The 14,096-nt window shown below is 39.6% G+C and overlaps 1 protein-coding gene across 5 annotated transcripts in view; it reads left to right on the top strand.

The window, feature by feature from the left end:
- MGAT4D (MGAT4 family member D) overlaps positions 1–11,930 on the top strand; it is a 118,094-nt gene extending 106,164 nt beyond the window's left edge. For 4 of the 5 annotated variants that reach the window (XM_073341191.2, XM_073341190.2, XM_073341192.2 and 1 more), the window contains 4 exons: positions 3,985–4,063; positions 4,180–4,261; positions 5,444–5,556; positions 6,234–11,930. In XM_073341191.2, coding sequence (XP_073197292.2) covers positions 3,985–4,063; positions 4,180–4,261; positions 5,444–5,556; positions 6,234–6,254 — 295 coding nt within the window. In that variant the 3' untranslated portion in view covers positions 6,255–11,930. Of the gene's footprint in view, positions 1–3,984; positions 4,064–4,179; positions 4,262–5,443; positions 5,557–6,233 lie in introns of those variants that run through there. The other variant, XR_012158574.2, reaches the window with a different exon arrangement.
- Positions 11,931–14,096: the final 2,166 nt, after the last annotated feature.

Below are 14,096 nucleotides of genomic sequence, written 5' to 3'. Positions count from 1 at the left end.
GTGACACTATTATGCTTATAAGAAGCACATGGGATTTTTTTCAGGGGAAAAGGCAATACGCCGTGTTTATTGGCGATACAACAATTAGCATATCCATTTAATCACACACACACACACACTCTCTCTCTCCCTCCCTCCCTCCTGCCAGTCGATGTTATAGTTACCAGTCCAGAGTCTGGATCAATCTATTGGCCAGCTAGGTTGATGCCAGGTAGAGAGGAGCTGGGTTTTGTCAGTCACGACACGATGCTCCGGGGAAGTCTTGTCAGGACGAATCCAAAGTTTCATGGCAAAGAACCCCGTTTACATAGTGATCTTCCTTCATTGGGACCAATGAGTTTTGCACTGTCATGCTGTAATCAATTGCTGTTTGATGAATGCTTGTTTTTTTAGATTGTTCTTATTTTTTATTAGCCTTTTAGGGAGTTACCCCATGCTGGTTTTGATCAGTTATTTTGTCCCCATTGATGGGTGCCTGCCACATCTTTTAGAGTCGTCAATTTGCCCTCCTATGACATCTCAATAGGGGCATGTTGCAATCTCCTGGTGCCTTTATATCCGTCCTCGATTCCTCCCTAGAACATCTGGTCCGGTGATGGCCTTCACACTTGTCTTTTAACACACACATTCCTCATTCACACACAAAAGAGGATTGATTTATGCAAAGCATTTGAACAGGAACATCAAACTGCAATGCAGGAGAAAACAATCATTGCATTCTTTTACTTATTTCAAAATGCTAAACCTACAACAAAGTGGTGACCCTAAAGGTCTGTTACTGCCTTGAAATCAGCTTCAGACACAAGATTCTTGCTAATGCATCTTTACCAATGGTCCATTAGGCCATTCCTTTCTGCTTTCAGAAAGGGTGGCTGGCAGGATATGGTCAAATCATACATCAATATATTTAATGCATGCTACATGATTATTCTTTATCTTTTATTCTAAATTATACAAAATACAAATATAAAATCCTACTACTACAACACATCTTGGCAGTTCTAAAGTTTTTGTGTTAATTTTTGTTGCTTTGTTGCTTTCCTTCTATGATTTAGTTTATACTTCTTTGTGAGGAAGGCTAGAGTTCATATGCCTTAAGGAAGAAATGTTTTAGGGAAGGACTTAGAGGAGGGAGGTGAGAGCCTGGGCAAGGACCTTGTGTCTGCTTCTGAATTTTCAGTGGTGTAAATCATTGAATTAAATGTAGCTGCAACAACATAACATTATTGTGAGATCAGAATCAAGCTTCTTGTATTTTGTCTGGCTTGTAAACATTTCTAATATATTTTATGCTATATACTCCTATTTTAAAATAATATATGGTTATGAATTTCCAATATATACCACATATTTAAATTTCTTAAAATACAAATTTTATAACTTTTAAGACAGAGTTTTAGTGGTGAAATGCAGTTTGGTCTAAGAGCATAGTTTCTCCCACCACTGGGGTGCATTGGCGGGGCTTTCCTGTGTTGCCATGTTAGGAATGCTTGCAGTGGTGTGAATATGAACTAAAATTGGACAAGGACTTCTTTTAACTTATACCATCCTACTAGTCACCTTTGGCAGCTTGCGCCATTTTTTAATTGGTCTGGGGTGGTGTTGGTTGGAGAACAGAGCAGTGGGCAAGGGATTTTTCAAACTCTGCGGTAGGGCCAGGACAGGTGCTCCTGTTCTGCGTGTCTCCCATGTGCAGGTGGGAAGTTCTTCCTCTGCAGATATTAGGAAATGAACTTCCAAAGATTCAGGAGATCCTAGAGACATGCCCTAAGAGTGGGTCCCCACATAAATTAGATCCTTGTTGAAATGCTTAATTAGCAGAGCTGCAGTCCTGCCCTTTCAATGATGAAACAGGAATTGTCATAGCAGATCAGACCAGCAGTCCCTCTAATCCAATATGCTGTTCCTGAGTGTGGCCACTTCCAGATACATCTTTAGAGGAAAGTGCAAGAAAACCCATAGCAAACAACTATGGAATAACCTATTTACAGAGAGAAATTTTTCCTAGCCCCTTAAATTAGTAGTTGGCTTATGTCCTAAAACAAGAGGATTTATACACCTAAACTTTTTAATTTGTCTAATGTAATTGTGGATGTTCTCATTATCCATAGACATGTTAAATTTTTCTAATCCTAGTAAGTTCTTGGTCTTGATATCTTTTGACAGTGAGCTCCATTGGTTGACTGTGTGTTACGTGAAAAATTATTCTATCATGCTTAACTAAATTGAAAGACAACATATTTAAATATTCTCTTGTTCGTGTATTATCAGAAGGGGTAAATGGAAGTTCCTAATTTTCGTTCTATATATTATTAATTATTTTGCATATGTCCATCCTGTCGTCTGACAAATAAATGTTTTCTCTCTTGACTTCCCAGAAAGACACAGTCTGCAAAAATACATTGTGAAATGCATTCTCCATCACAAATAATGTACATGAAATCATTTATACCACTAAATTTGTAAAATGTATTTTACAACACATTAATGTAATGAAAAAATACTGTTGCCCCTTTGGTGTCTTGTGGGTCAGTTCCTTACTGGATGAGAAATCGGTAACATGGGTGACAGATCTGGATATTTTCTTAGTGCAGCTTTGGTATTTTGCACTATATATACCATACTTGAAGGCAGCCTGAATACTGTTTGCCCATCTCATCTTTCAGGGATCTTCACCAAAACACCAATGCCCGACTCCTAGGGAGTACCTCTGCCTCAAGAATAGACTCAGGTTAGAGAGAATATGGCAGGGAGGAAACTGCTTTGCAGCATCACAAAACACTACAACAATCCAAACATTTATTCAAAGATTTTACACTGCTTACACACTCAGAAAAAGAATTTACAAGATCATGTGTAATATCCCCAGCAGGTGACCCCATCATAACAATATTATATATTGCAGCATAAATAGAAACTGCTGTGACTCACAATGTTCATAATTCAATAGCTTACATGTTAATAAACTTAAATAGTCCATATCTTCCATTTTCCCAATGTGGGGTCTAAAAAGGAAGAAGGTGGCTTCTACACAACATTGCCCCACTACTCTAGTGCTGCTAAATGTTGAGATTTTTATTGTGAACCTTATATTTGGAGTTTTTCTTAGTGCGTCAGCTCCTGGATTCATGTGAAAGTGAGAATCTCAGGTTTCATTTAAAAAAAAAACGTATATGAGCCTGAATGGTTGCAAAGAAAGGATTATAAGCATGAAATCTAAAGAGGCTCCAAGGCCTGAAGGCAAATGAAAAGAATCCAAAAAATATTTTTTAAAATCTCATGAGTATTTTTGGGGCCTAACTCATGATTTTTGAATGCTTGAAGTTGGCAATACTGTCACTCATTGGCCAATATTGGAGCTTCTTAGAAACACTTGAATTTATCAGTAGACCTCCATGAATAATTGAGGGCTGCCATTGGCACATAGGTCCCACAATAAGAGGTGCTAGTTGGACACCCTGTCATCAAGGAAGTTTCACAAGAATTAGGAGACAGCCCACTTTCTGTACCTAAGAATGCTGGATTCACAAGGAGGTCCACATTCTTGTAGCAAGACTTGGGTATGATCCTTATGCAGCTGCCTGCATGGGTGCTGCAGGCCTCAGGTAGGCTTTGGAATGATATGGGATCACTGGGGTCTGTGTGTAAGGACTGGTGAAGCTTGGAATGGGTTAGGTTGATTGGGATTTGAGCACTGAAAGGGAGAAAGGTTAGTGACAATTCAGCATGGTTGTTGCTTTCCCCTATCACTGTTTCCAGAACAGGTTGTCTTTTGGGGAGATATTGTTTGAAATGTAAAGGTTTTAGTACAGTTTGGCCAACTGGCTGCAAATGCTAACATCTGTCTCTGGCTTCACTGATGTGCTATTTGCAATAGAGAACATGTATCTAAAGTTTTACTTCAGAAATGATTCTTGAGAACTATTCACCTAGAATTTTCTACAATACAAAAATATACAGAAATCATCTAGTTCTCATTGGCAGGTACCTCTTTAGAAGTGGAAACATGGAACACCCTGGTGATAAACTGTTTAACACTACTGTAGAAGTTTGGCCTGCTGCTGTAAGTGTCTCATTTCCCAATGCAATACACAATACTACTCATTTTATGAATGAAGTTTGGAAAAAATATATTTTATAAAACCTGGTTGGGACTTTTACTCTTTTGTTTTGTTACAGGAAACAGAATTATTAAACGATGCAGTAGGCAATGGAGGCAAAGTTAACGACCAAACAACCAAAGATGGATATTTAAAGATAGGTAAACTACTTATTATCATTTCAAAGACTAAAACAATTTGCTTGTGTGTACATACTATTAAAAAAAACCTATACACTTGAAAGCTCTTTTAGTTCTATAAGAAACTCAGTATCTCAAAGTAATCAAAGAATACATTTTGAACTTCTGCAGGTTGCAGTATGTGGTTTGGTTACTTAGAATTCAATATGGCAGAGTAATGAAAACAGACTTTAGTAAAGGGGATAGTGAAGGTTTTAAGATAAAGAAAAAGCCCAATCATTTCAAGCTCTTCAGTAGGATAACTGACTGTGACTTGAGTTTTGCAGCTTGAGCTAATTGATTTTGACATCATTAACTGGTGGTTCAGCCAGCAACAAAAGTGAATGTTTCATCAGAATATGCTATTTTTAAAGAGATCTTCTACATCTTAACATGATACAAATCTATTAAACAGTATTTTCTATTAGTAATATGCTGATGTACTGTCAACATCACAAACTCATAGAACACCAAAAGAATGATTTCAATAATGTTCAGAGGCTGCCAAACTTCACACAAAACAGCCATGAGAGGGAGGATGATCCTTGTAATCTTTATCCCAATGGTAAGGGTACTGGGATGTGTGAGATTCCCTGATTCAAGTCCCTCCTCAGCCTGATGAGAAGAAAGGATGTGAACAGGGATCTGCCACCTCCCAGGTGAGTACCCTAACCACCGGGCTAAAAATGAGAAGGGAGGTCTTCCTCCTCTGGACTCTGTGTGTGGAATTAAGTGGGCTTTGAGCACACATATGGATTGGGCCCTGCAGGCAAGATAGGTGTCCACCCACCTACCTTCCCCTGGTCTGAGGATCTCTCTGGGGCTTAGCAGGAGATTGGTGTGCAGGCACTTAGAGGCAACAGTGCTCATGCCCAGAGGCAGAAACATAGTCACCTAGGGAACAATTACTGCAAAAATTTAGGTTCAGGGTGAGTTTAGGCACCTACAGGATTAGGCAGAAGCTAAGTGCAGGTTTTGAGGCTAACAGTGGCCCCTAAAAATGGGACTTGGTGTCTAAATCTCAGGCTTAGGTGCCTAACTTTTGTGAATCTGGGCTTTAGGTAACATTTATTATTGACATTAAAACTGTCTGCGCTAAGTCCACTAGAAAAATACATTTCATTATAGCTCATATTAGTGCTGACTGGTTTTGTTTATACATAGGTACATTTGATAATGGAATAGCAGAAGGCATCATCAGTCCATCAGTAGGAAAAATACAGGCTATTCGTTTATCTATCCATTCTGATTCTCCTGTGTGGGCATTACTGAGTGAGGTAAGCATATGGGAAGCATATTAATAGGTCTATTGTTAAAAGCAGTTTCAGCTCCCGTTCCTGCCCGAGTCCACCTGCCAATATTTATGGCTTTACAATCCCCTTTTCCTAATTTTTGAAAAAAAAATTGTGAAAGCCCTATGCAGACAGGGGAAAATAACAATACAGGGAAAAAATGAAACTGCACAAGAAGTACTGAAGTGGACAAAGGGACCGATTCTCCAACCTTGCCTATGTTGAGTATCACTTACCCAAGTAATCATCTTTACTTCAATGAAAAGAAGCCTATCTGTAAATACTAGTTGGAATAAGTAAGGCTAGTAACATTTGAACCATGATGGACACAATTTTCTCCATGACTAGTTTGTTTACTTTTATTCTTTTCTAGCTTCTCTTCCAGTAGTAGCAATCTCAGGTGTTATTTGTAGCAAGAGTAGGCAAACATCTTCAGACAATAGTGTAATTTTAAAACTGCTTGTGTCTGACTGTTTATAGACTCAATAGCCACATCTCATTGGGTGGGGGGTGGAAATCTCAAAGGATTTCACTGAAAAAATGTGGAGGAAATCCATCACTGTATCCGAAAGGGGAAAATAAATAAATTTTATTCTAACATTTGATATGATTTTTGTAAATTTATTATATATTTTATTCCCTCCTCCTCCTTTTTTTTCCAGATATTGATCAAGACTTCCTGAAAATACAAAACTGCAGAAAATCACATTTTTGATGTGTCTTTTCTTAAGGCTTGCTTTGAAAACCAGGCCACCTAGTGGTAGCAACAAATGGTCTGCTGGGAAAAAAAATAAACCCTTGTGTACTATTACTACTACCACTTAATACTGTGTATTAAAAAGTGGGCAGAGGGACCTCAAATTTTCTTTGAAGGGCTTGAATATTTAAAAAACAAATATATAAAATGTTCCTGGTAGACCTTTTAGAAACATAAATGCTTTATTAATTTGAATACATAGACATATCACAGGGAGTGAGCACTACACTACTGTAAAATTAAAACAAAATAGTCATTGTCAAAGACAAGATGTTATAAGACCTCCCACAGGGAACATAACATTAAAGTCCTTATTCCAAATTCAGTCCCACCAGAAATAGGGACATTCGGGAGAAAAAAAAACAACACTTTTAAAATTCCTTTGAAATATATTGACAGAGCATTTTGGAGGAGAAGTGGAACAGAGTGGGAAAACAATCAATATTTTGCTATAATACAATATAATATAATATAGGATAATCCATCCTGACTAGGGACAGTTTATCAATATGGAGAGCACACTGAAGTTTTATGATGATTTGAGGGTGCTTTCTGTTAACTAGGTTTCAGAGTAACAGCCGTGTTAGTCTGTCTTCGCAAAAAGAAAAGGAGTACTTGGGGCACCTTAGAGACTAACCAATTTATTTGAGCATGAGCTTTCGTGAGCTACAGCTCACTTCATCGGATGCATACTGTGGAAACTGCAGAAGACATTATATATACACAGAGACCATGAAACAATACCTCCTCCCACCCCACTCTCCTGCTGGTAATAGCTTATCTAAAGTGATCATCAAGTTGGGCCATTTCCAGCACAAATCCAGGTTTTCTCACCCTCCCCCCCCAAACTCACTCTCCTGCTGGTAATCCAAAGTGACCACTCTCTTCACAATATGTATGATAATCAAGGTGGGCCATTTCCTGCACAAATCCAGGTTCTCTCACCCCCTCACCCCCCTCCAAAAACCACACACACAAACTCACTCTCCTGCTGGTAATAGCTTATCCAAAGCGACCACTCTCCCTACAATGTGCATGGTAATCAAGTTGGGCCATTTCCAGCACAAATCCAGGTTTTCTCACCCTCCCCCCCCAAACTCACTCTCCTGCTGGTAATCCAAAGTGACCACTCTCTTCACAATATGTATGATAATCAAGGTGGGCCATTTCCTGCACAAATCCAGGTTCTCTCACCCCCTCACCCCCCTCCAAAAACCACACACACAAACTCACTCTCCTGCTGGTAATAGCTTATCCAAAGCGACCACTCTTCCTACAACGTGCATGGTAATCAAGGTGGGCCATTTCCAGCACAAATCCAGGCTCTCACCCCCCCCCCCCCAGGGGAACACACACACACAAACTCACTCTCCTGCTGGCAATAGCTCATCCAAACTGACCACTCTCCAAGTTTAAATCCAAGTTTAACCAGAATATTTCAGCCTTGAAGCCCTTTTAGGATGGGGTATGTTTAGTACCTATTAAATAGAAAGCCCCTTTAAGTTATCATTTAAATAATAATAATCTTAAACAGTTTTTCTTCAGTGAAATATATACTACACTGTAAAATTGTACACTGAATTAATTGTAAATAATAAATTATTTCCTGAATTGTATGTGCTGGTACTTAAATCCTAGTCACAAAGAGGCACAACTTAGTATAAATTTTAAATTAAAAATATAAACAGGAGAAGCTCCATTTAAAATGAATATAATAAGGAATCCATAATACACAGTCAGGTCTGGTGTTAGTGTCAGACTTCATACACATACCTCTTTAGCACGAAGTGTGCATACTGTGTGTCTCTCACACAGTCATTGCACATACTACCAAAAAATAACTACTTTACACCAGTTTTGCAGCAGTGTAACTCCACTGACATCACTGTGGGCCCACATGTTTCTAAACAAAAATAATAATACATTTAGAGCAAGATAATTTCATTTAAAATCCACTTTCTTTACATTGTTTGAAACAGATCAGCAGTTCATGGTCTTTTTAAAAAAAATCTTGTTTTAATAGTAGAGTATTGTTGATAATGTATGCTATTAAGTAAATAACATTCTGAGATTTACATTTGTGTCATTTAACCCTAAGCAGGGAGCAGTACAGAACTGTATACCTAAGGGGGAAGGATTGTTCCCAGCTTGCAAGGAGTATGTGCTCTTGCTATGCTATTCCTTAGGACATTGCTGCTTGATCACCTGGCGCACCCAGGCAGTAATATAAGATGGGGTGGGTCCATACGTCTGCCTCTTCCTCATCCCTTTTTAGGAAATTTCCAGTGAGGTTCCAATCTTGCAAATATGGACACACATGAGAAATTTTAGTTGCATATATAATCAGGGATTTACATGCATGTTTGCAAGACTGGGCCCTCACTGTGGAGCCTTGTGATCTGCAGAGTCTGCAGACTACACCTGCTCCCCATTCTATGGTGCAACAAACCACTCTGCTTAGTGGGAAGATGCAGAGGAAACTGTGAGGGGAACTCATCTGTGTCTAATAAGTGAAGTATGATTAAAAGAAGTGAGATTAATATAGGTTAAAAAAATCTTCTGTTTAGGCAATGAAGATGTAGGTATATACTGTACAAAATACAGTATGGTACAGCATACTACCATTCTCATTAAAAACATTTAATGAGCCAAATGTTGCAGCCTTCAGAAGGCCTCAAAGGTAATGGAACTAGGATAGTTCACTCAGTGTTACAGAAGTTCAAGCTGCACAGAATTCACACCCTTCTTCACCTGAAACACTGTAGCATCTCCAAGGAAAACACACACTTCCATATGGGGTACCTGCATTCCAGAAAGACACAAGCATGTGATTGAGGCCCAAACTTTTCATTTTTCTGTTCACTGACCTTTAGAAACCCCAGTCAATGTGAAAATGTTTAAACCAAGCTTATTTTCTGACAGGTTTCAGAGTAGCAGCCGTGTTAGTTTGTCTTTGCAAAAAGAAAAGGAGTACTTGTGGCACCTTAAAGACTAACCAATTTATTTGAGCATAAGCTTTCGTGAGCTACAGCTCACTTCATCGGATGCATAATTAAAGTGGAAAATGCAGTGAGGATGTTTTTATACACACAGACCATGAAAAAATGGGTGTTTAGTTCTAAAGTGCACTGCAGTTTTTGGGACAGTATTCTCTGTTAAAATGACACTGGGTCCCAGGATCGTTATGTACATCTTCAGGTTTTCTGTCAGAATCCTGCAATGCTAAACCTGAGTTTTTAATTGACTGCAGTTTCTATCGTGTGAATCACATTGTTATATTGCGGTCTGCTCCTCCTCCCATTGAAATAAAGGGAAGAACTGATAAAGTGGGAGAAGCATGGCCTCCCAGAACCTTTTGTCAATTAAGTGCCTGATCCAACAAGGTGCTGAGTGCCTCCTGCAAGGTGCTAAACACTCTGTTGCCACGTTAAATGCCCCCCTGAACTTGGTGCGGGGAGTGGCATGGTCTAAGAAAATATTTAGGTAAGCTGTAAACTACTGAAAATAGACCTAGAATGATAGTGCCTTGTAGTTTAAGCTAGTATAACTCTTTTGCTACTTAAAAGAACCCTCTTTTTTTTCCCTTCAAATAAACTGCCCTTAAACTTTGAAGTAAAATGTCAGAAAGTTCACAATGCTTTGATCAACCTGAATTCTTCAGGGTTAACTAGCTGCACTGCTGTAGAAATTTTTCCTTCCATGCAGTCAACCTTCTATCTAGTCTAATCTGCTTACTTATGTTCTTATATGTTCCCCCATCATTGTGATATCTGGGAGCCTTAACCATTCACTTTGAGGAGTATAGGCACATTATAAATATTAAAGTAGTGTAAGTATTGCTTATAAATAGTGACTATTGTGGGCCAAACTTTGTTTCAAACCCCTCCCGCAGTGAGCTGTGTGTGGCCAGAGAGGTCTGTCTGTACAAAACTTATTGCAGAATCAGAGCCCTAATCACCCTGGTGTAAAGCCAAACTAACTGGATCATTGGAGTTACTCTGGATTTTCATTAAGGGTAATTGAGAACCGAGTTTCATACTCTAAATTTTCTGATACCTAAAAGGTTGTTTTCACAGTAACAGTAAACTTGAGGCTGTGTTGTGAGCTGCAGGAGATACAAATCACAGAATTTTAGCAGGTTAGTGTTAAAGTTTGGTGTCAGCAGGCCTGATTCTGCTCTTCATTACAGTGGTGTAAGTCCAGGGTAACTTCATTGAAATAAATAGCAACTCTGGATTTAAACCAGTGTAAATGAGAACAGAAATCTGGCTCAGTAATCAAAATTTCCTACTGTAGCTTAGAATCATAGAATCATAGAATATCAGGGTTGGAAGGGACCTCAGGAGGTCATCTAGTCCAACCCCCTGCTCAAAGCAGGACCAATCCCCAATTAAATCATCCCAGCCAGGGCTTTGTCAAGCCTGACCTTAAAAACTTCTAAGGAAGGAGATTCTACCACCTCCCTAGGTAACGCATTCCAGTGTTTCACCACCCTCCTAGTGAAAAAGTTTTTCCTAATATCCAACCTAAACCTCCCCCACTGTAACTTGAGACCATTACTCCTTGTCCTCTCCTCTTCTACCACTGAGAATAGTCTAGAACCATCCTCTCTGGAACCACCTCTCAGGTAGTTGAAAGCAGCTATCAAATCCCCCCTCATTCTTCTCTTCTGCAGACTAAACAATCCCAGTTCCCTCAGCCTCTCCTCATAAGTCATGTGTTCCAGACCCCTAATCATTTTTATTGCCCTTCGCTGGACTCTCTCCAATTTATCCACATCCTTCTTATAGTGTGGGGCCCAAAACTGGACACAGTACTCCAGATGAGGCTCACCAATGCCGAATAGAGGAGAACGATCACGTCCCTCGATCTGCTCGCTATGCCCCTACTTATACATCCCAAAATGCCATTGGCCTTCTTGGCAACAAGGGCACACTGCTGACTCATATCCAGCTTCTCGTCCACTGTCACCCCTAGGTCCTTTTCCGCAGAACTGCTGCCTAGCCATTCGGTCCCTAGTCTGTAGCGGTGCATTGGGTTCTTCCGTCCTAAGTGCAGGACCCTGCACTTATCCTTATTGAACCTCATCAGATTTCTTTTGGCCCAATCCTCCAATTTGTCTAGGTCCCTCTGTATTCTATCCCTGCCCTCCAGCGTATCTACCACTCCTCCCAGTTTAGTATCATCCGCAAATTTGCTGAGAGTGCAATCCACACCATCCTCCAGATCATTTATGAAGATATTGAACATCTTTACATTATTTATTTTACATTAAAGCTAACAGTGGAAGCTACAAACCTACAACTCCAGGGAATTAACTCCATAGTTTTGCCCCTCCATATACGAGTTTAGCTCAAAAGAAGAGGCTATTGAACGGGCAGTACATTCATGCTGACCCTTCAAACTGTGACTCAAACCTGAGAGTTGCACTGCAAACCAGATCACTGAACCAAGAGAACTTACATAAGAAATGTCTGGGGACAGTGACATGGCTGTTGTAGAATCCCCTGGTGGGCTCATAAAGAACTGGCAATGGTCCCACCTACACATTTGTCAGTAAGTGCCAGGGAATTGCAACAGAGCTGGCTGATACTTGAAAGAAGTGGAAAAAGAGGATAAGGAACATTAGCTCATATGAGACCTCATAGAGAAAAAAAGTATTCTTTGTATTATACATGTGTATTATACAAACAAATATTGTAAACACAAAGCATGAAGGAAGGATTGTAAATGCCAGTTACAAAAATAAAACATAAAACGGCAAAATGTCAGATTCCAAAGCAGGGCACTGAGCTCTTTCAGTAAGAAATACTATTTTAGTACAAGGACTATGTTGCCTTAATGGGGTTTTAAAAAAAAAATTCTCCAAAATACAGGCTACCTCAGACTCATTACACACATTAATAATTAGTTTAAAAGATATGGAAAAAACTTCAGACAAATACATACTAATGATGCTTGTTCAACCTATTTGATTTTCATTTAAGTGCAGTGAGAAAGTGACTGACCTCTAGTGCCTATGTTTTAGCAGTCCGGTTTTAGAGTTTTTTTATTTTCCCCATGGACTTTTAAAGGAAAATCCTAAAATCTGGTTAGGTCTAAAAGGAATTATCCATCTGGTTTTATTAATTTCTTTGTTGAATTATTTATTGATATCTTAAGGTTCTATGCTCTGCAGGAAAAATTCTACTGTCCTTCATTATGTGACCAGTTGCATAAGTAAGGGAAGCTCCACGTGGTCTTGATACCTGTGCATAACTACTGTTAATACTAATAGGCATGCACCCTGAGAAAAGATCCCTCTGAGACAAGAATAATCCTTCAGATATAATTGAGATATGTAGGCCAAACAAATTAATACTGTCTTGTAATTATTTAGATTAAAATAGATCTTTAAAAATATCTGAATTAATGTACAGACCACACATGGGAGTTCCACCTTCCACATCCACTCTTCCTCTTTCTCCATTACTTATAAATCACAATCTTTGTAGATGTTTAACTCTATTTTTTATGTTGCATAAACTGTCTTGCCAGGATATTTCTATGTTTTGTAAACATCTGTACACATCTGATTTATTGCAATAAATAATTTTTTCTCCAGATGTATTTTTATTAGCCTGCCTGCTTTGGATTACATGCATGTAAATGGCACTCTTTTTATGGATCTGGGCCCAGTAGTCGGTCTGGAATAGCTGAAACTGATTCCCTCATTCAGTTGTTCCTTAAATGTATGATAGGAATGTGAGATAGACGTCCCAGTTGTAGTGGGAGACTTTTCTTCTTTGGTTTGGGCCGAATTGCCTCAACTAGTGACTGCAAGAAAGACTTTCCTACCCCAGCCAAGTGAGAGTCTCAGTAAGTATGTATTAGAGCTAGTTAGGAATTTTCCAGGAGAATGATTTTTCTGATGGGAAATGCCCTTTTTGCAAAAGTGATTTTTTCAAATTTACCCCCTCCCAAAAAAAAAATCCATCAGGAAAATCCAAATGATAGGTCCACAGATGCCCACATGGAGGCTCTTGTCAATATCACTTTCTCCCTGGAAAAACGGACAAAAACCTTCCATATGAGTGTCACAAATTTGGTTGAGCGACCCTTCATGTGCACTCGCTGGACTGCTGTGAAGGGACCTAGGTGTTTTAAGCCTCCAGAGTCTGAACAGAGCCTAGCACTGTTGCAGCCTGGGGGTCCACAGGCACACTGTCAGTATTAGACAGAGGCTCTGCACCCTCCTTTCTGAGAGCCATGACCTTGTGGTCCTCTGCCCAGACCCCAGAACCAGTGCTGACTTCTTAGATTCCCCTCTAGCTTAAACACACCCTCTCCCAGAATCTCACCAAAGACCCGAGCATTTGGGGTTACACTTTAACTCTCTTGAGGCACAGTGTAAGTGTAGCATATAACACGCACAGACATTTTGCACAGGGTTCTAACTCTTATTTAACAAATGAAGCACAAGAGAGCCCCACTTATAGCTCGGAGTGTGATTCCCTGCTTGTGTGGACACACTTATGCTAGCTCTAATGGAGCTAGTGCACTAAAAATACTAGTGTAGCCAGGATAGCCTGGGCAGCAGCAAGCAGTGGCATGGGCTAGCTGTGCCAAACACAAAGCTGCCTGAACCCCTAGCATACGTTCTCAGCATAGCTAGCCAGTGCCACCGCTTGCTGCCACCTGTGTTAGCCTGGTTACACTACTATTTTTAGCTTGCTACTTCAGTGAGAGCTAGCACCAGTATGTCTATGCCAGTTGGTAATTACACCCC

Source organism: Lepidochelys kempii, chromosome 4, assembly GCF_965140285.1.
Source record: "Lepidochelys kempii isolate rLepKem1 chromosome 4, rLepKem1.hap1, whole genome shotgun sequence".
NCBI classification, from domain to species: Eukaryota; Metazoa; Chordata; order Testudines; family Cheloniidae; genus Lepidochelys; species Lepidochelys kempii.
Note: the sequence above shows the minus strand (reverse complement) of the source record. Positions and strands in the feature narration are given on the sequence as shown.